A 22604-nucleotide genomic window follows, 5' to 3' on the forward strand; every position below is an offset into this window, starting at 1 on the left:
ACAATTGCTACTGATCTCGCTATCTCAGTGGTCAAAATTTGTTGTGGACTCACTCAGCTGCGCTTCGTGAGTCCACAACATTTTGACCACTGTGATGGTGCGTATCATTGTCGATAAGAGTACAGACCACACTAAACCACATGCAATTTGTTAAATTCAACCCAGTGAAGTCATTTATCAACATTAATGAACAAACATCATCATAATTTCAACTGTGGCAACAAACAGAGCTTTTTTTTCAATAGAATGGCAACTAGAGACAAAAGCAGAAACTTATCCATAGATTAAATTTTCAGAGTCAACAACTCTTTTAATGGTATAATGAATATGATAATTAAGTCAGGTCGTGATGGATTGTCATGCATGGCTGACTGAGTGTTTCCTTCAATGCAAATTTCCTTTATATTTACATGAGCTTTCTTTCAAGGGAATTGTTTAAGCTCAGAAATTACCAGAGGCATTGTGCACAACCATTTATACGTAAATAGAGTTAAGTTTAAGCTTAATTATTAAGTTACGTTTATTTCAAGCACTGATCATGCTAAAATCTATGCTATGACAGACACTTCAATTTAATGCACAAGACTTGACTGAGTGAGAAAAAAAATTATCTTTGTCAACGTTTGTAAATAAGTATATGTGAATTGAAAATAAAGTTGGTCTTTCTTAACGAAGAGCTTTGCCGATCAACTGTGATTCAGTCAAGTGCAATTAACCTTCGACCAAATTGTTTTCACTGCCGAGGATCTGCCTTGCCATAAATATACGCAATTCACAGCTCTTTATGTAGCCATTGCTGCGTTTAATTTATAATGGTAATTGAACTGAGTGGAGTGCAATTTGGTCTGAAATCATACGCGTGATTTCAAAATCGAACGAGCGCGCAGCGCGAGTTCGATTTGAAATCACGCGTATGATTTCAGACCAAAATTGCACTCCACTCAGTTCAATTACCACTTTATTAAATCCATTTTGAAATCGCACAGTTTAATAGCCTAGTACCAGTATTTATTGAACCAATAGCCGGTTTGTCAAAAAGCGGAACCGGAAACGCGTTTACATCTCATTTTGAAAACATGAAGACTTACATGTCAACGTCATGTGTCAAAAACTCATTCGAGCGTAACGAAGGAAAAACACATTCCATCTCAAGCGGTTAAAATTTGCTCAAGTCATTAGCAAAACAAAACAGTCCACTTGAGAGTTCAATCTTCGTCATCCGACTCAATGATGTAAGCCCTCCGTTTCTTCCGTGGTTCTGACTTCTCATTGACGTCTTTGGAGTAGAAATTGAACGTGCAACCCGTGTAACTCGCCGATGGAACGGGGCTGCCAGAAGAAGTGAAAGCTGCCATGCGGTACTGGAACCGGCGGAACCGGCGTCGACAAAACCTGGATCGGACCGGATCGGATCACGGATCGGATCACGGATCGGATCACGGATCGGATCATAGAAAAAAAAAACAAAGTTTTAAAGAAAAAAAAAATCAAAAACAAAAATCAAACCGTTTATAAGATAATAATAAATAAAAAATAAAAGTGGAAAACTAAAATATGTTAAATGAAAATAAGAATCCCGAATTTGACGCAATGACATGTTAATTACAGAGAATGACAAGAGGTCATTTAAAAAGCCCCATAAGCGCCTAATTTACGACGAATTTAAATTGTAATGAACAGGCAGATGTAGTTGTATTTGAACGTTAGTTGGCTCGAAGCTTGCGTGAACCTCCCATTCTCGTTTTTGAAATTGTTTTCAGTGGCTAATTCTCGGCTACATTTTCGTGTCAGATGTGAGCGTTACAGTTGGCGTTACACACAATACAGTTAATGAGAAAACTTACGAACGAAAGCTTAAGGACATGACTTGCTTTGAAGGAGCTACGTCACGATTTGCACATGTTGAAAAAACTAGCCTAGTTTTTCAAGTTCGTCATTTGCAATCCCCGTTAATCTTTGCCATCCTTAACGATCCTCGTTCCGTTTTGATTTGTTCTTGCCTCTTAAGTGTTTTCTATCCTAGAACACGATCATTTCAAGGTTTTATTCCATTTAAAGGCAGCTCTTTACAACCCTAAAAATAACTCTAAAAATCGTGACGTAACTCCTAAAATGTTGTTTATTCTCGGGTTGCGTTATCGTTCACACTATCGATGTTATTCCTAGAATTTTTTGAAAAACAGCTATATTTCCTTGAAATACAAATGGTTTGTTTCGTTTTATTCCAGTGCGAAATATCGTATTCCAAACTCACATCTTGTAAAAGTATAGACTTGTCTCAAAAACGGAAATTGTTTGAAATCATCAGGTGTTTAATTTTTTAGTGTTTTTAGTTTTTGTGTTTCTATTCATACGTTCGTCCTATTATTACCATACTGACTCGTTTTATGACAGTTTACCTTTGATGCAAGTGATTACAAGAAATATCATTTATCTGAACTGCGGAGAAAGATATGAAGACATGATTGATCATCGCAATCAAAACCCAACAGCCTGAAAAAAATTGATCTGTGACCAGCTCCCAGTTGGCTTGATATTATAAAAGAATAAAGGAATATCACACCTGAATTAAATAAAACGTTCTGCTCACAGTAGTCACTCGAGTGCAATTTGCTCAACAAAATTTTGGATTTTTTTCCTTGATCCGATCCGTGATCCGATCCGTGATCCGATCCGTGATCCGGTCCGTGATCCGGTCCGGTCCGATCCAGATTTTGTCGACGCCGTACTGGAACTGCGAAGGAAAGCTTGGTGGAAATCCGGACCATCCAGTTGGCTGAAAATCAGGATTGAAGCCCATCATTGTCTGATGTATTTGGCCTTGTTGTTGGTGAATAGGAGCCAGTGGTGCTCGTTGGCGCTGGACTGCAAGTGCTTGATTGGAGGTTTCATTTGCACTGGTTTGGTTGGAGACCTCGTTTGGACTTTTTTCGTTATGCCCTTCTTTATATCGGAATCCACTGATTATGTGAGACAGTTCTTTCCTTTGGTTCTCATTTATTTCATCGTAGTTGTCTAAGGAAGATTCACGAGCATGGCCTGTTATTTCGCAGATGACATTGCGTGGTTGACCAGAATTCTTCAGTTTTGACACCAATGTTTTCCTCATGCTGTGGTTCGTCAACTTCTTATTTGTCTTGAGACAGGAGGCCATGGATTTCATGATATTGCCGATGGTGTTTTGTCCCATTCGAATTTTGGTGTACCAGACATCTGGTGACTGAGGACGATTTATGGTGCTCAGATAGAGAGGCCCTGTGTCCTTCATTCCCTCGGGTCGCTTAGACAACCAAAGCTTCAAGAGCCGCACTGGATCGGTTTTTCCGCCGTCGGTGCTGTACATAACCTGTGGTGTAGTTCTTCGCCTGATTGACAGACCACCGCTTCGTGTTTTGGTTGGACCTTCGCAGAACTCTACGACTTCAGTGCCATCTTCTTGCTGTCTTATCACAAGGTCCTCCACGTACGCGTCGTAGTGTTCCTGGCGACCGCGTAAGCCAAGTTGTTCAGTCAAGTTTTTAAAGTTCACATTGGTCAGTACCTTTCCATTGAAATCCCCCAGCTGACCTTTCTCCCACAGGGCAGATTCCTCGTCTGGTGTTAGTGGCTGGGCTTTGTTTGGTCTCTTACCCTTTCCTTGCTGGCGCAGAGAAAGTGCCTTCGCGTTGAGGACTTCTTGTGAGTTATGGAACTCTCTCGATCGCACGATACTCAGTGGATAGTTTTTGTCCTTTAGATGACGTTCAATCGCACTTTGCATGATTTTCAGTGATTCTGGCTCGTAATCATCTCCGTCCCTTTTTTTCGCTTCGGCGTAGAACTTCGTCAGGACCTTGTCTAATTCTTCCGGCGACATTGTTTCGATGCTGACATTTTCAAGATGGCGGGACTTTGCCCAGCTTTGGAACACATTCATCCACTGTTTTGTAGAGCGGGACGTATTTTTATTCACTGCAACAGACTTCAGCTCTTGTATTTCATCGCTTGACACTACAGGAAACCTCGAGACGTCTACTTCATTGGTTGTCTCTGGATTTGTTGCTGTGTTTTCTTCGTTTGTTTCTGTTTTCCTGGACTCGGGATCACACGGAGCTTCTTCAGCAGATGGTGAAGAAATATCGCCAAAATAATCGTCACAAACTATACTGAAAGTTGGAAACGACTCCCGGAAAAGTTGATTTTCAGCCTGGAGGAGCTGTTCATCATCATTTAGATACTGTAAGTAATTAAATTCATCCATTTTTCAAACTTTACGAAATTTTGGCAAACAAAAGTTGCCAAATTTGCCAAACAATGGCGTTTTTTGTCTTTCATTTTCCTGCAATGTGATTGGTTAATTTAAAAAAGCCTTGAAAAGTGATTGGTTGTTTTGTTTTAGTGTCCCATTCTCATTGGCTGAGAAAAAGATGCGATCTGGAGCAAAAAATAGTGCGATTCGTGAATAAATCGCACCATTGAGAGCCAATCAGATTGCAAGGATAGCCAGTGATTTCAAAATGGATTTAATAAACTTTTTAAACTCCGTTATTCTCTGAACATTGAAAACAAATGAACGAAATTCAGGGACTTACCTTTTCCTGGTCCAAAACACAACGAAAATTTCACCAAAGCCGCCATAATGAAGCCAAATGAAGAAAAATGTCTGCTTTCCTCACAGCCGACTTCGTTGACCTTTATTCCGATTGGCCAGAAAAATGCGGGAAGCCGCTGGCAGCCGCGTTTTCCCGCTGTTTTCGAGTTGTTTCCTTGTGCCACCTCCAGGGCAAGTGAAAACGTTTTTATTAAAAAAATACACATTGACAAAAAAGCAAGCTTTCATTTTATCGTTAAAACAGCAAAAAATACGAAAACGCAGGTTATTAGGGCGTTATGAAAAGCGGAGTCGCAAGATATGGCCATATTTGACCTCGCCTTTGACATGACATGACGTAGGATCAAAGTTGTACAAAGCCATGCCGCCTTTGAACGCCTTTGACATAAGAGATCAAAGGTATGCAAAGCCGTGGTGTCTTTGAACGCCTTTAACGCACGTCAAAACTGTAGTCAAAGTTATTGACATGTTTGACCTCGCCTTTGGCAGGGATCAAATGTATGGCAAATCCATAAGATATTTGATTCCCCCTTTTACGTGGGTCAAAGGTGGAGTCAAAGTTAAGATCAAATTTGCCCTCCTCTTTGTCATAGATCAAATGTATCGGCAAAGCCATGACATTTTTGACACACATTTGACACGCGTTAAAGTTTGGATCAAAGCTATGATCATATTTGACTTCGACTTTGATCAGGATCAAATTTAGAGTAAATCCAATTTTTCGTGCCGTGTGAAAACAGGACAAACATCGGCACCATTATATAATATTGTAATTTCATTTTAAAATTTAGCAACATCTAAATCTGAAGTTGGCGGGTCTGGCCAGCCGAAATATTGTTTTAAATATGCTACGTTGTGTCAGCCTTGCAGTAGTCTTTGACTTATTATCGTTTTACCTTTCAAGTTTGGCTGATTAGATCTCCTGTGAGATCTAACGTTCAATAAAGCAGGATTTTCGTTCACGGCTTTGCAGTTTATAGCACGTCAGTTTTTTTTTCTGTGTTGAGTTGTCTACGTTCAACCGTCATCGAGTTAAGTTTAGATTAAAGTGGTGTTCTCTATACTTGTCTTGCGACGGTTTATTTTAGTACATTGATCTGATCTGTGAGTGGGATGTCAAATGCACATAAACTTGGAAAGAGATTCCCAAATACTTGATTTTAATGAGCTTAAATGATTTTTACCCTGTCTTTTGTTTACATTTTTGCTTCCTGATTGAAAAGATAACAAGAGGAAACAAACCCCCTGTGAGCTTGTTGGAACACCTATTTATGGGTTGACAGATTTTTTGGATCAACACTGAAATGCTTGCAAAAGAGGGTACTTATTTTGATGTATTTTACGTGCAATATATAAAGAGACAAGCGGTTCCAAATTGGAAAAGAAGTGCTGTCTCATAAGAAACCTTACCTATAGCCTTGAATGAGCTGCAATGAGAAAGGTCTGTAAGCTCGTGCGAAAAGAAAAAAAAGTTCTTGAATACATGCTAATTTTCCAAGCAGGAAGACAAACATCAACATCAAGATCTGGGTGGGGGGAGTACTTTATAATTTTTTGGGCAGGAGGGTCCTCTGTGACCCAACAACCCTTTACCAGTCCATGTTCAGCTGCTATGTTACTACCCTAGCTATTGTGGACGTATGTGTTTGTAATACCGGTATGTGTACATGTGCAGCAAAAGCCAACAAAAACGCCTACACTTTGTAAGGTAAGTGCGACCTTGCTTGGTACGAACACGGCTTGTTTTAACGGCCTTTAATAATGCACGAAGTGTGTACCAGGCTTCAGATAATTGGCGAAACACTGACCTTAACGTTTTTTTTGTATTGGCCAGATTTTTTAGCCCTACCAATTTGAAATGGTCTCCGCGGTCCCTGTCTTTATGACCGAGGAGAAGAAAACCATCTCTAATTTCAGTGGCTAAAGCCTGGTTCACAATTGTGAGATAAGCAGTGAATAAGCATAAGCGGCAGCACAAGAAAATGGAAAATGCTTCTTTGCCTTGTGCTTAATTATGCTTGATCTTATTTCAATAGTGTTGTGCTTATCTCACAAGTGTGTGCCAGGCTTTAGGGTCTCGATATATCTGGAACCGACTATCAATTACATGTACCGCCGCAAATCCTTTATCAATATTCAATATGGTCTAGATATGTCTATATTCAAGAACTTAAAGAGGCCAAATTAACACAACCGAACGTACTGTAAATCTTTTTCGACAGTGTCTACAGTACTTCGAGATCAGACACAAATAACCTCAAGTACTTTTAACACACAAATAACAACAAATAATAACAATTATAATCCATCAAATATTTTCGCTCGCGCGCAATTGGTCTAAACACGTCACGTGACCGAATATTCCTCAGCTGAAAATGGGGAATATCCGAGAATATTCCACAATTTTCACTAAAACTGCGCGTGTTGCGGAAAAGATTTGAAGGATAATAAACGCAATAGCCTCCATTTTAAGCGAAAATATCCTCGGATATTTGCCCTTGGACATTATCTGTTCCTCGAAGCTCACAGTTTTCCTTGAGCTAAGCTCTCGGAAAACTGTTCGCCTCTCGGAACAGATAATGTCCGCGGACAAATATCCTAGGATATTTTCGCGCCAAACGGAAGCCATTGTTTAAATACTTTTAACATTATTTTGTGAGTGGTCGAGTTCTCGTGCTATGGTTTCCTTTTACTTCGCTTCTTCTTTACGTCGTTTGTTCTCAGCACACGAAGCAGGGGGCAATTGATATATCTTCGTACTCATCGTAACAACTCTCATGAGTTTGGCAATGAAACTCGGCCCGAGGTTGGCTTCACATACCCTTCGTAAGTAGCCTGAAAATTTACATTTAATGGCTGGTAATGGACTCCATGATCGATCTCCTGGTAAGTGTCCTCCTGTTGTGGACCAACGTTATCATAATGAGTTACCAGGCCAGAACGTACGACATCAACAGCTTCACAAGTAGACTGCCCTTCAGTTTCTAACTCGTTAAGAGTAGTGTTGTAGTAACTTGGTTCTGTGGATGGTTTACTATAAGGAGACAGCTCTAAGATTTCTTGCGTGGAACCTTGTTGAGGATTCCTTGAAACTGACTTTGTCTCTGCTAGAATATGAAAGAACCAGAAAAAAAAAGAGCAGCGTGTTTTTCTATGCTGCATTTTATTTCGTTTTGAATTATCATTGGTAGTAATTGTTTTACTCGTACGTCCTTCCTTCCTTCCTTCCTTCCTTCCTGCCTGCCCTCCCGCCTACCTGCCTGCCTGCCTGCCTATCTACCTGCCTGTCTGTCTTCCCTCCCTCCTTCCTTCCCTATGGCACTCTTGCTCTACTATTATCCTTCCCTCCTTCCCTCTCTCCCCCTGCATGCATACTTCCCTTCCCTTCTTCCCTTCCCTCTTTGCCTGTCTGTCTGCCTTCCTTCCCTTACGATATTCAGTAGGTGAAACAAGGAAGCTAATCTACCAAATACCATATCAGAACTATCTGTAGTCGAACCCCTATCAAGTGGCCACCTGTTAAACGTCAACCCCTATGTGATACGCGGCCAGTAATCAAAGTACCGACGAGAGTTTCCCGAAGGTTGCCGTTTAATAGGGGTTGAACTGTATACAGATATAAAAGTTAAAACTCACCATTAGGATGCAACCGACGCCACATTACAATCCCACCGGCCAAGATCACAAGAACAAGTAAACCAACTACTATTGACAATATCAAAGTTGTTGTCGGGATCCCATCATCTTTGGTGGTAAACGTAATGAATCCCTCATTTTCATAATCACCATCTTCGTCAAAAGACCGTTGAAAAACCGCGTATCTTGTGCCTTCTTCAAGCTTTCCGTTTTGATACTTTATGAAAGCTGAAAGAAAAGGCGGAGAGGCACCTCGGGATTAAATCAATTCTGTGCGTGCTCGTATGAGTACTGGCAAAATGAAGTATTCGGAGAGAAATGAAGCCCTCCCAAGTCTAGCAAAACTGTATCTTGACTTTTATATATTAAAGGGACCCTCCAGGTGCTGGTGGAAGAAACAGAAATGATGGCATTGAAGTCGCAACAACACAAGACAAACAACAACAACAACAACAACAACAAAAACAACAAAACAAGCAAGCCAGCAAACAAACGGTTTTAGTCTTTACTGTTTAAGTCCAAATTATTAAACTTATCTATTATACATTATTTTATATTTTAAGCAGGGATTGTCCAAACTTAGGCCACAGTGGCGTCATACATTCTCAAAGTTCACTATGGTTTTCAAAATGTTTCAAAAATGTTATTCCAAAGGATGCATAAACTTTGAAGATTTGGGAAGAAATTTTTATATATTTGGAGTCTATTAACAAAATCTCTATTTATGTTCTCTAAGGGGACACGTGCTTGTTGCTCGTGTGAAAGATTATTTTGATAAGGGTGTGGTACTTTGTTACTTTGCAATAAACGTATATTATGCCAATTACGATCTCTGATAACTCTGTTCAATTTAAACCCAAAGCAGATCATTTATGAAAACCTGTGGTTCTAGGCTTTCATTTTATTTTTTCCCAATAAAACTTGTTTCAATTGTGTTTTTTTTTTTTGGTTTTTGACTTACCGTTGGTGGTCAAAATTTCAAATTTTAACCATCATGCTCTCAAGTCAATACATAGGTCTATAAAAACTTGTTTCAATTTTCAGTTTTTTTGGTTTTTGACTTAAACTTTGGGGGTCAATATTTCAAATATTAGCCAGCATGCTTCCAAGTCAATATATACGTTCTTATAAATGGATGTAGACCGTCCTTATTTCTAGAACGCCATTAGGTGTAAACTGACTCACATGTTGTTTCTCTGCGCTTTCTCTTAGCTTCAGTAACACCATCTCGGGAATAATACTTCCGGTCACCAACAGGAAATGATGTCCTTGACTGATCGTTGGCGAACTCAGCCGTAATATAAGGTTCTCCTTTCACTTGGTTATCGTAATTTCGCATGACTTTAACGTATTGTGTGTCCGATGATTTTCCTAGGTTCTGTCCGTCAGTTAAGGGTGTGACGATCATTTGATAAAAGCTGTAAAAGAGTGTAGTAAGTTGTTTTCACATAAGGTGGCTGGCAATAGTATACCGCATTTTGTAGCAGTCATACTTTGATGGATTGTCACTACCGCTGTTTTTGTTTGTTTGTTTGTTTTGTTAATAAATAACAACATTTACTTACATCGAAGTACAATACATTACATTACTAAAAGGCTTCTACAGAACTACTTAGCATAAATGTATCCAGTAAGCTATGAAGATAAAAAGGTCATTACTACGAATCTCAGCTAAATTATTAATATATTCCCTGGCATATATGGCTTCCTTTTAAAACGTATATATTGAAATTGTTTTAATTTTATTTTTATGTATTTATTTATTTATTTATTTATTTTTTGAGGTTTAAGACTCAAAAGGTACTAAAGAAGATAGAAAGCTATGAATTCTGTCTATTTTTGGGAGTACTTCCTTTGTTTTGTAGGACCATATGTAATATCGTGCAAATTACCAGCACTGTTATCAGGTTTCTACAAACTTGATGCTGAAAACGATTTGGTCATTTACTTGACGTAGCAGGTTGCTATAGCTACAGTACAATCAGCCACACCGTTGATTTTGGATTTAGGTGCTAGAAACTCAATAACGAGTTCCGTGACCGCCACTGACCTGATAGGTTTGCCATTACTCAACTCTTTCTTAGTTTTAAAGGGGACAGGCACTTTTGTTGTTCCAATGTTGCTATCGGGAAGCGTCGGAGCGGTCGATGGGTCTGAAAAACAACATATTGATATAGGTATAGGTATATTAAATGATTAAAACGTTAACATACTATCTGGCAAGGTATAATTTCGGCCGGAACTTACGTTTGGAAGTCGATCGTTTTTCTAAGCCAACATCCAACGTACATTGACGAAGGGTGAGAGATTTAATCCCCCATATGGGCCATACTCCTCTAAAGTAATTTTTAGACATAGTACCCAACTCTACCGTGGATAATACTCCCACGGGTGTTTCTTCTATCATTTCGTTTGAACAGTCCACCTTCAGTTAATTACTGCCATTTAGATGTTTCGCTCAGTTTCAAAATAATATTGTTCATTTGCTTTTACTGCTTTACTATACAGCTGAATTTCTCGTAATTGCTATTTGCCGTGTTTATGAAAAGCATATATATCTTTACCTTCAGTAGTCGCACTTTTAGGATCACTTTTTGGACCTGCACCCTTCACAGTCTCAGCCCTAACTCGAAATGAATATGTTGTAGACTGACTAAGACCATTTGCGACCGCTTTCAGAAGCGATGCAGGTACTTCCTTTTCGCCCGTCCCTCTCTCAGCTGTGTAGAATATGACGTACTTTGTAATGATACCGTGTGTAAACTCTTTAGGAACCGGCTGCCATTCCACCTCGACACTAGTACTGTTCAGTACCTTTACAGAAGTAAGTACAGGAGCCCTCGAAGGTACTGCAACATACAGCAATTTGAGCTTTTGTAAACTGAGTGCAAGTAGGTTTAATACCAGTCGCTATATTGAGATAAACTACTACTAGTGCCGACGGTATTTCAGGGAAAGGAACTGTCTATGTACATATTTTATGGTATACCATTCCACTTAAGATTTTGTTTTTCTTTAAAAGTTTTGATAATGATCAAAAAGCGACTTTTCCTGTAAGAAAGTTTTCTTCTGTTCAAGACTGTGTGTCCGTCCTGATGGCCGCTAAGTTTTCACACAGGCTACTACCCTTACCTGTTATCGACTTGTATATTGTTTGTTTTCAGTGGCGACAATGATTTGCACATGAATATAACCTTATAGCCAACTTTTCTGCATGCTCTTCACCTTAGTTGAGGGCATGAGTTGAAAACCAACCGAGTCTCCCTACCTCTGCACCAAAAATTTAATGTTGTTTTCCTCGTACTTACCGTCTTGGTCCGTCCATACAGTGATGGGATTGCTGCGTGGTCCATCACCTTTCAAAGTTGCAGCTAACACCTGGATGCTGTATACCGTATACTTTATAAGTTTTGTTAACTCAATTCGACGGGAGGGTGAGTCAACCCGTTCCATCGTCTCTGCATCTCCCTCGGACTCCTTGTAAATGACAAGGTATCTAAGGATTTTACCGTGCTGTTTATCTGCTGGCACTTCACCCCACGTGACTGAGATACTAGTTGAGCTGGCGTTGTGTCCTCTCACATTCTCAGGAGCAGCACCAGGTACTGAACAAAGAATAATGGTATTGATAGTAATGGTATCGCAGCTATTAAACGGATATATACAGATAACGTTTAAGAGAGCCCGGATCTCTACCGCGAGGGAATGGACAATGACGATCACAAACAAATTAACAGATAGAAATCAAATTACAAGCGGTTTGTTAGCCTCTTCATTCTTGTCCAGGGTTTTTTCCTGTAACTATCTCAACTCCTTAAAAGTTTTCCAGCGTTTCGTGTTTTCAACCCATAATAGATCTTACTATATAGCGTCTCTAGCCTTTATTTGTTACACCTTTTCTGAACACCTTTACTTGTATGATTATTCCCAAATAATGCGAGGAAATCTGAACGCTAACTCACCATCTTGGTTTGTAACGAAAAATTCGGGATCGTTGTAGTGTCCATCTCCCTTGTCGGTAGACGCCAAAACCCTGACACTGTAGTTCATATTCTTTATCAGCCCAGTTAGATTCACCTCACGTGTAGGAACATAGACTGTTGTGTTTTCAACGAGTAAAGAACTGATCGCCTGGTAGCTCACTGTATAACTACGAATGATACCGTTCTTGTCCGCAGCTGGAACTTCATTCCACCTCACTAAAAGTGAAGTGGAAGTTGTGTCGTTTAATCTTAAATCCTGGGGGGGAGCGCCAGGTACTGCAAGGAATATAAATTGTGTTAAATTTTCATCCGCTAACATGGCGTCAACTCTTTCAGCCAACTTCACCATGTACATCGTGTACATCAAGCAAACTAAACAATTTTTCTAATTCTGAATAACAAATGCTACTGTAATGACTTTGGTTAGCCTCCAAGTAGTTGATTTTATCCTAAGACTCATGGCAATGCTATTATTACTAATAGGGTGCTTCTTAATCCTAAACAACGTTGCATTTAGGAAGGGGTTGACAAGCTTTACCTGACTCCTCTCGCTAATGCATGAAATTGCCTATTTTGCGACAATCTTGTTAATTTTTCAGTGAGCATAATTTCCGTATTATTTTAAATAGCAGTATAAATCTACTAGCGTTCCATCACGAATGCCGTTCTCTTATTTGACTGCACTACACGTTGTCTATTCTGTTACAGATTAGTGAGTAACCTAGAAGTGTGCGGTTGATAACAAATAGCGGCCGCTTCTTTGCATTTCCAAAGTGTCTGCGAAGAGGATTTAGATGATATTTTGAAAAACAAGTAGACTTCTAGTAAAACAAAACTAATCGCTTTCGATTTTTATTGCGTGATAGTCGACGAGGCCGGGCCTAGCCCGAGTCAACCATCAACCGAAAATAAACTTGAAGCAGCTTGGATGCTGACCAACGTTCGAATATAAAATGTACCCATCATCAGGGATGGCGTAGTGGTCAAAGAACTCGCTTCCCACCAATGTGGCCTAAGTTCAGACACGGCGACATATGCGGGTTGGGTTTGCTGTTCGTTCTGGTCCTGGTTCCAAAGGATTTTCTCCGGCTTTTGCGGTTTTTATTTCCCTACAAAAACCAACATTTCTAAATTCCAAAGGGCAACAGGTTTGTTAGTCTTTCGACTGTTATGTTCTTTCCTCGCTAGAAACAATCTGACTAACTTATTTCGTAAAGCATGGTTAGTTCTTGGTTATTTAAACTGTACTTATCGCTCAGCTAGTCAGTCGGGAAAAAATACTTACTATCCTGGTCTGTTCTAACAACAATGGCGTCACTGGCTGGTCCATTTCCTTTTACAGTAGATGCAAACACTGTGATATTGTAGTTGACGTACTCCTTTAGCTCTGTCAAATTCTTTTGACGATCACTGGCACCAACCAAAACATTTCCATTGTCATTCTCTGTTTGTGACTGGTAAGTAATGGTGTAACCCATGATGATACCATTCTGTTTATCAGCTGGAACTTCGTCCCACGTGACTAAGATGCTTGTTGAACTGCTGTTCCGGCCTGTTACATTTTGTGGAGCATCATCAGGTTCTGATAAAAAAAAAAAAAAAAAAAAAAAAAAAAAAACAGAGCATGTTTAGTTTGCAATAAGAGTGATTTGGATGAAACAAATAAATTGTGAAGAAAAAGAAGACCGATGTTTAAGTTAACTTCTAACAGTGCGCTCCTTTTGTCCTCTAAGTGCTCCCTCGGAATGTGAGGTTGGCTAAAAAATTGGCTAAAAAGCCGCTGGCTTGGCTTTCCATCATGCACTTAATTTGAATTTAGCAAGATAAATTCCTTCACCTATCTGTTCAAACGGCAGCCCGGAACCATGTCACCGAAAATCAGGTAGCAATGAAATTAGAAGACTACCATCTAAGAAGGCTGCGGGAAAGGACAATCTTAGAAGACAGTCTTCCTACTACACTATCAACAGTTACCCACATTGTGAGCAATTCCTTTGTCACGAATACGATCGCACGTGAACAGGTTTGTTAGTCTTACGACTGTTATGTTCTTCCCTAGTTGAACATATTAATTTATTTATTTACCATCCTGGTCTGTTCTAACAACAATAACAGGGTCATTGGCTGGCCCATTTCCTTTTACAGTAGATGCAAACACTGTGATATTGTAGTTGACCGACTCCTTTAGTTCTGTCAAATTCTTTTGACGATCATTGGCACCAACCAAAACACTTCCATTGTCATTCTCTGTTTGTGAGTGGTAAGTAATAGTGTAACCCGTGATGATACCATTCTTTTTATCAGCTGCAACTTCATCCCACGTGACTAAGATGCTTGTTGAGCTGCTGTTCTGTCCTCTCACATTTTGTGGGGCGCCATCGGGTTCTGATATAGAAATTCGGAATCCATTTATTTTGCAATGAGTGTAAGTTTAATTGACAACAATGCAGTGTAATTGTTTACTAAGTGCGCCCTCAGAATACCATGTGTAATGCATTGCGTGACTTCAGTTGTATATGTTGTGGTCAGCCTTTAAGTTCTACTTCAGTTCAGTAATCACGTTTTTACACCAATCTAAGGGACCGTTTTATCATCCATGAACTGAATCCGTTCATGATAAAAACGTGAACTGATGTTTGTGAGCAGTGCTCTCCATCGTACATTTTACCCTAGTACATACTTCGCAGACAATACTGACTTTGGAACCACTGCTCAATAATATGCGGAATTAACCAATCAGGATGAAGCTTTAACTTACACAGCCGTACACAAATTCGAAATTAGCCAATCAGAAGCCGTGTCTACTGTCCTGATATCGTGTGATATCAAGTCACTGACCTGATATGACTACCCCGACATGGTCACTTGGACCTGATTTCGTATGTTTTTGTAATTCGGCTACTAAGGCATGGCCCGCCTAGCTTAGCCTTTGCTAGTTGCGGGCATGTCCTTTTTTTTGTAACATATAATTTGAAAATAATTAAGTGTATAGAGTGTAATTTGGGTACGGCAAAATACCTAATAGATTTCAGTTGCATATCAGGCTCGTTTTGTCTCACCATGGTTACTTTAGCTCGACCAAACCCGCCTGAAGGTTCGCCAAAGCGTCACAAAAAGATACGATTAGGTGAATATCGCGTCACTGACCTTCCAATCTACTATATCATAGACTGCGCGAAAAAACACTGCACATCCATAACTGGATTTTCCGACACTAAATATTTCAAAGTATATAACAAATTGAAGTAGCGTAATTTGTTTCATGTTTAAATTTATAAAACTACTGAGATACTACGCGCGCTCCAATTGGTCGATGGATGTGTCTAGATGAGAGTCTGTAAACACGGTTGTAACGATTTAGATTCGCGCGTATTTTTGAAAAGTATTTTATACCAGCGCGAGAGAACTTAAATCCGCGTTTCCAGAGGCTCATCTAAACACTTAGGGGATTAGGAGAATTCTCGAAAGCTATGCAAACCCGCGACTGCGTCCCGGGTTTGCATAACTGCCTCGAATTTTCCAAATCCCCCTCGTGTTTAGATGAGGTTGGGCGAAAACGTAACCTAATTTTCACACTAGGAAGGATCTTCTTGCACTCGCGATTGTCTCTTCAAATCCGATCAAACCAGTCCCGTTCCTAGAATCTTTGTTTCCTACTGTGCAAACTTTAGAAACGAGCGACTCCCGGGATTCCGTTGCAGGTTCGATTTTGATTGGTTTCAAATTAATGAAAATGACCTGAAGTACAAAACTAGAGACTCGACTGAGTCACGTTTGCCATCTAGCCAAGCCCAGTTCAGCCACAAGTCCGATATATCAATAAAAAAATAACGGGACAAGTATTCTTGGGTAGTGGTCGTTCACTATGTGTAATGTGAGAGGAAGTGGACAGCAGAAAATGTGCGTTCATTTCTTTTATGCTACTAAATCACTAGGAACTTCGATCAAACAGAGGTTTGTCAAGTCCCTCAACTATCTCTTCTACTCGTGCTCAAAACATTTATTGAGGGAGAGTTAAAACAGGGGTAAGCCAATTAACCCCACCCATAGCCTGCGTAGCAAGCGTTCCGTGGGGTTTGGAAGCAAAGAAAGACCGAGGAACGGGATTTTCGGTGTTTTGTCTGCGCGAAAAATGGGGCGAGAGCCAAAAAAAAAAAAAAAAAAAAGAGGGGGGTGGGAGAGGGGAAGGAAGGAAACGCTTGGATTTTGAAAACCTCCGTTAGCCAGCTAACGGGGCTCGTGATTGGCTGGGCTAATCCAATATTATGGACATGTGTCGATCAAAGGTATTTTAATGCCTTTGAGTGCCAGACAAAATGGGAAGACGCGTTCGAAGCTTGTTTACAAAACGCTTTAACTTTTCTCGCTGAACGAGGATTTAGTCGTCAGCTTCGACAGTACGGTAGAAATCGTGTAGTGCAATGCCGACGCTTTGGTTTTTCGAAGCCTGCACATTATTGCAGAAGAAAGCGCGACACAATTTGCAGCTGTTCTCTTAATTTTAACATCACTTTCGTGAATGCCGCATGCGCCAAGGACAAGATAATAAACCACGGAACAGGAAATTCGCACTACTGCGTGGGAAAACCTTCTAATTTCGTCTGGCTTTTTACATGGCAACATGTTGTCGTAGTCTGACATTTCATTTGAAGCATTTTCGTTGACAGTATTTAGAACCTCTGGGTACAATTCTGAATGATTTGTTATAGTGTTAGCTGCGACATGCCAGTTTTTGTTACATACTTACCTTATCAAAAATTTAGTCGTCTCGTCGCGGGGAATTCTTACGAGGATATTTTATAAACCACTTTGACTTGGAGGCCGCCTAGGGGAAGATTATCTTTATTCAGACACTGGTCAAGATTATCGTTATTTTCCCTCTCAGATGTTTGAAGCCTCTCCTGCCCAAATTCCAAAGTTTGCCGAGAAGACTTTCCGTTGTTTGTTTTTGCTGCAGGCGATAACACTCGAACCGATTTGCGGATCTGGCGTTTCCAGCAAACGCTTCTTTACTGGAATTGCCTTTGTGGGAGTTGACTTGATAATTTTACCTTGTATCGATTCCTGGACGAATGAATACAGTGATCCAAGATTTCGAATCATGCGAGCACAAGGATTACTAACGCGATTTGAATACTTCTCACATTTTAACTTTCTGGCAGATTTGTGCTAAAACTTCACCCTTGCAGTCCTTCCTTTTAGACAGATAGTAGAAATATAGCTTGATTATAAATTACCAAATTTAATTCATCAAGATTTCTCCGTTCCCACCGTGCGCTCGTTGCTTTGACAAGTAAAGTTTATTTTGGTTCAAAGTTCATTTCCGCTACGGAAGGCCCAAGATTTTATTGCTTAATTTATGACAGCCGATGACAGCACGAAATCTCAGTGTGCGCACTCAGGCATGAAAGGCCAAGTGGGCGGTTTTCAAAATCCAGGGGTTTGTCTGCAAGCGTTTCCCTCCTTCCTTCCCCTCCCCTCCCCCCTCTTTTACTCGCTCCATTTTTCGCGCTGCTCCCGAACCCCACAGAAACGCTTGCTGCGCAGGCTACCCCACCCATAGCACCTTTTGGCGTTGTCGAGTACACTTTTACGCTTTTGTAAGACAACCCAGCTTACTCGAAACAGCTGTATACGCCAGATAAACTGGGCAGATAGACTTACCTACAGATTTGAAGTAGGTCCAGTTTAAAAAGAGAGCAAATGGACAAAAGAATAGCAATCTGACTGCTTCTTGTTTCGTCATTTCAGTTGGTTCTCTTTCTTCCTTTAAAAAAAACTAATAATCATAACTATAGATAATAAAGGAAAAACTGAACAAAAAACCGCCAGTTTATCAACTCAGTGATGTTTTTTGGAATATGTTGAAGTATTAAGCCATAAAATATGGTTCGAGATAACCTTAGATAACCTTGATGAAAGCCTCAATAACAAAATGACACCTTCGCGCTGTTGCCATGACAACAGTTTTGCCGCTGGTGCTGTCTTAATAAGAAATGATATTCCCAGTCTTTGTCGTAAACCAAGAACCATCTACCCAACCCAATCTAATGATGGGAGTTAAAGACAATATGGGAACTATGTCTGTGCAAGGAGGACTCTTTGCTTCACTTTAGAGGTTGCAAATGGGGATATTTGTTTTTTTTTTTTTTAACCAAAAGAGACTGGAGCCGAAACAGTTGCTATGGCAACAGCACTAAGGGTGTCATTTTGTTTCTTTTGTGATGCTCATTTGTGGTGCCAACTTTGAAGAACACTGCTTCAATATTTCTAGAGATATTGTTTATTTAGTATTTTACCATTTTTTACTTGCAAACGATATGACGCCATCACTACTCTAATTTGCATAATAGAAAAACGTCAATATCTCTAAAACAAAAAAAGATATTTCAAAACGAAAAACGCCATTCTTCTGTAATTGGAAAGGTCTTTCTAGACTTTCTAGTAAGCAGAAATTTTTTGTTATGCCATTTACACTTTAAGGTCTTCCTCAAGTCTTTAAATTACATGTTGTAACTGAAATGGGTTACCATGGAGAGAGAAAAACTCGTCACAATACAGTTCACTTCTACTCTTTACCTATTAGCCGTTTGTTGTCACAGCTGTGTTCGCTCCAGTTTAGTTGATGCTTTCAAATACGTGGAAACAATGAATATGCGTCTCTCTCAGGGAGAAAGCGGGCCTCTGTATAAACATAAACTTCTTTCATCGCTTTTTCTGAAGGCAGAAAGTCAATAGCTCATGACGTTTAAAAATGCCCGAGTTATAACTTCCTCACATTTTTAGGAGCAAGAGCTTTTCCGTCCGTGTTTTTGAATGATGCTGTTAGAATACGCGTCCCTATTAGTATCGTAAAATTGGGGGCAGGTCTGTAGCTGTCCAAACACTGTTTGTTTTTGGCTCACGAAACAATACATAAATGATCTAAACAATGCCCCTATCTCTTGAAACAACAGAAGCTACAGGTTACCAGAAACAACAAAAATACAGGTCGGGAAGAAGTGCTGGACTACTCCAAAATTGGTCAAGAAATTTAACCGTAGATTCAAAAGTAGATTTAAACGGGAAACTTACTAAGATGACCTCCAATTTAACTCCAAGTGAGGATAAACAGTAAAACGTCCTTGGTTTTAATAATTAGTTAATTAAACTGAAAATTTGGATCAATAACTAACATGTTGACAATCATAAAATAACTTTAAAAAAGGAATACAGTTCCAGATGAGATCAATTTTCACTGCGAGCTGTCAAAGGCAGCTGGAACAGTAGACTTATCGTCTAAGACTGACAAAGAGTAAGCTTTTGGGGATTCCTGTCATTAATTACAGCCACTGCCTTATACTATGAAAGGAACTGCATGGAACCTTAAACGAGCTACGTCACGGTTTGTTCATATTGATTCTCTCCGCCTCAATTTTTCAAATTCGTCGTTTGTAATCCGTGTTAATCTTCTCCATCCTTAGCCATCCTTGCGCCTCTATGGTTTATCATTATCTCTTTGGTGTTTTTCTTTCTTATTAAACTGTTATTTTCAGGTTTCCTGCCATTTAAAGGTAATTTTGTATGTGACCAAAATAACTCAAAATACCGTGACTGAGCCCCTTTAATCACAACATGACACTTTGTTCGGCATCAAGCAACAAATGCCGCTAAAAATGTAACTTGACTCTATTCTGTGCGAAAACGTTCCAAACAGCTGATTGAAGATCATATCAAAATAGATGTTGTAAAACAGTACGAGAAATTTTGCTACTTAGTTTTGTTAAATTGAGGTTCTCGTTTTACTTACAAACGCACAGCCTAGCTTCTCATTGGAGGGCGTCTAGCTGAAGTGAGTACCAGCTTTGACTAAGTTGTCAACCTATGCGGCAGATCAGAATGATTACAAAACGAAAGAACAACAGTTAACATCACAATGAAAAGAGAGATTTCTTTTGTCTACTAAGCTGTTTGTTTAGCCGTCTGAGAGCTACACAAAGATATCTGAAAGAGAGCCTCATGTTATTTTCCGTTAATTCTGCTAGCGGGCAGTTGTCATCTGTATTGTTCGCGGAATTTTCAAATCATGCACCTGTCAGAGCAAACTCTTATTTGTACCTGAAATTAAACAAACATCACTCACTTTTCTGAGACAATCATCTAAACTAAATCTCTTTTATCTTGATTTTTTTTTAATTATGCAAATGTCATTATCGTATGGAACCCAACGGTGAATTAAACGTCTTTTGCACGGAGACTTAGGTGCGAAGCAGAGTAAACACCCACATGTAGGAACAAGTGGATTAAGAACATCAGGCTGAAAGTTAGCCAATAGAGCATCATATATATAAGAACGAGTTCAGCCTAACAAATACTACATGTTCTTATATGTCGTATATCTAAGAAAGAGGGTGCCAGAATACAAAGGCATTCTTATTAAAGTACTATGGTATGATTACAATCATACAGTTTCATACGGGTTCAATTTGTAATTAATTTGCAGGAATGAGTTTTTCAAAAAGCTGAAATTGCACGAGCCGCTTCGACGACAATGGATACTGAAGGAAATAGAACGTTAACGTTAATGAAGACGCCAAAAAGGAAACGTACTAGGGAAACAAAAAAGGAACACAGATGAGTCACCTAACGTCAAAATATAATACGGACTGCAAAATAAAAAAAAGGGGATTAAGTCGAAAGGGCAAGTGGAACAGGAAACAGGGAACGCATACTGGATCGCAGGTACCTTTTTTCGAGCATCCCTTATTTGTTTGCTCACCATTCACTTGTGTGTGTCTGTGTGCCTTTCGAATTAGTTTCTGACTCCTTAAGGACAATTTTTTCAACTTCCCAACCTTGTTCTCAGGGCCTTTTCCCCTGCTCGGCGCCGCGGCCCCAAGCAATGAAAAGGCCCTGGGAAGGAGGTTGTCAGCTTCCTTGTTTGCGACACCATCGTTCTAAACCAGACGTTTGATGGGCAGAAATGTCAATGAAAGAAATTGCTCAATTTTTCGTCAAAATGAAGAGTAATATACAGACTTTACTTGGGAGTTTGACATGACCTCTGCATAGAAATATCATAAGTTAAAGAATCGACACATATGGAGGATATTACATGGTCGAGCGGATATACGATATTTATCTTCGAGTGTTGACACGAGAAGATAAAGTTCGAATCTCAAAGCGACCATGTAATTTTCTTTTTATTTTATAAAATATTCACAATACATAACGACGTTTGTGGTGATTTTCCGAAGGTTTCTGACCACTTTCCGAAGATTTTCGAAGATATTCCAAAATTTGTCCAAAGTCCAGGCGAACGTTTCCACACATTTTCCGATGATTTCCGAACATTTTTCGAAGATTACCCAATATAACCGTAAATTGCCGAAGACGACCGAAGAAGATCCGAAGATGTTTCGATCATACACCAACAAATCCACGTGTAGTTAAAATTACCGAACACAGTTTTCACGCGCGCTCTTGCTAATGTAATTCAGCGTGCGCACAAGGATTGCAAAAAGAAAAAAACAAAACAAAATAATAATAAATAAAATAAAAAAAAAATTAAAAAATGGCGTTAATATAGCTATCTATACTATTTTTCTTCATAATTGAACGCAGAGTGCTGATGGTTTTGGTCTTTTGTTACAAAGGTATGAGCCCAGCAATTCTCAGCTTTTTCTTGTTACCAAAAGAACCCAGTTAAATGCAGCGAATGCGTAGTAAGTCGCAAAAGTGCGATTGAATGCGGAATAGCTGTCTCGGAAATACGCCTATTTCCCGAAAACCACTCATTAAAATCTCACGAAATTTTGCACGAAGATACTTTAAGAAATAAGTACTAGCCGGAGTGTTGAAAAATAAATTGCACTTCAACAAAGGTAGTTCTAGATATTCGAAGGAAATTCTAGATATTCCAGTGAACCTTCAACAAGAGATAATTAAAGATCTCTGTTAAATTTTTATTGACATAACTTGGGAACATTGTTACAAACTTGTTGCATGCGAATTATAAAGAAAATCTAACGGATTAGAATTTCTGCAAATAAATAGAACCGATTCTAAAGGCCTGTTTATATTTATTTAGGGACCGTTCATTTTTTATCAGGTAGGGGGGGCTGGTGGGATTTGGGGGGGGGGGCATGCGAAAAAAAATGGCTTTCGAGGGGGGGCCATCCCAAAAAATAAGGGAAAAAGGGGGGGTCACGTGAAATATTTTAGTAAAACTTTAAAATGGCATAATGTTTGAATATCAAAAAAATTGCTATAGAATAAACATAGAAGGCAGGATACAAATTTATTACAAACTTTCCTTCTGCTTTAAAAAAACGTTTGGCGACAAAAAAGCATTTGTAGCTACTGAAAAGAAGTATTTAACACTGTTATTTTCGAATGCAACTTTCACTGGCACT

The 22604-nt window shown here is 39.4% G+C and overlaps 3 protein-coding genes across 5 annotated transcripts in view; all 3 read right to left on the reverse strand.

The window, feature by feature from the left end:
* Window positions 1–1205: 1205 nt before the first annotated feature.
* On the reverse strand, window positions 1206–3916 carry LOC145467370 (zinc finger MYM-type protein 3-like). Its single transcript, XM_081450923.1, has 3 exons — window positions 2730–3916; window positions 2274–2277; window positions 1206–1361 (listed from the first exon to the last, which is right to left on the reverse strand). The coding sequence occupies exons 1-3, from the start codon at window positions 3914–3916 to the stop codon at window positions 1206–1208; spliced, it is 1347 nt and encodes a 448-aa protein (XP_081307049.1).
* A 7913-nt stretch (window positions 3917–11829) lies between these two features.
* The window catches only part of LOC145467261 (receptor-type tyrosine-protein phosphatase F-like), a 12301-nt gene continuing 1526 nt past the window's right edge, over window positions 11830–22604 (reverse strand). Inside the window, exons 2-5 of the mRNA XM_081450809.1 lie at window positions 14500–14595; window positions 14185–14265; window positions 13496–13792; window positions 11830–12486 (exon numbers count right to left, since the gene is read on the reverse strand). Coding sequence (XP_081306935.1) covers window positions 12149–12486; window positions 13496–13792; window positions 14185–14265; window positions 14500–14595 — 812 coding nt within the window. The 3' untranslated portion in view covers window positions 11830–12148. The remainder of the gene's footprint in view (window positions 12487–13495; window positions 13793–14184; window positions 14266–14499; window positions 14596–22604) is intronic.
* LOC145467441 (uncharacterized) overlaps window positions 22314–22604 on the reverse strand; it is a 7293-nt gene continuing 7002 nt past the window's right edge. For all 3 annotated transcript variants that reach the window (XR_014042051.1, XM_081450995.1, XM_081450993.1), the window contains one exon: window positions 22314–22604. This exon is cut by the window's right edge. The gene's annotated coding sequence lies outside the window, so the exon portion shown is untranslated.

Source organism: Orbicella franksi, chromosome 14 (genome assembly GCF_964199315.1).
Source record: "Orbicella franksi chromosome 14, jaOrbFran1.1, whole genome shotgun sequence".
NCBI classification, from domain to species: domain Eukaryota; kingdom Metazoa; phylum Cnidaria; class Anthozoa; order Scleractinia; family Merulinidae; genus Orbicella; species Orbicella franksi.

Coding starts and splice junctions, on each gene's coding strand:
- LOC145467370 (XM_081450923.1), bottom strand. CDS start 3,916: ATGAATGTGTTCCAAAGCTGGGCAAAGTCCCGCCATCTTGAAAATGTC.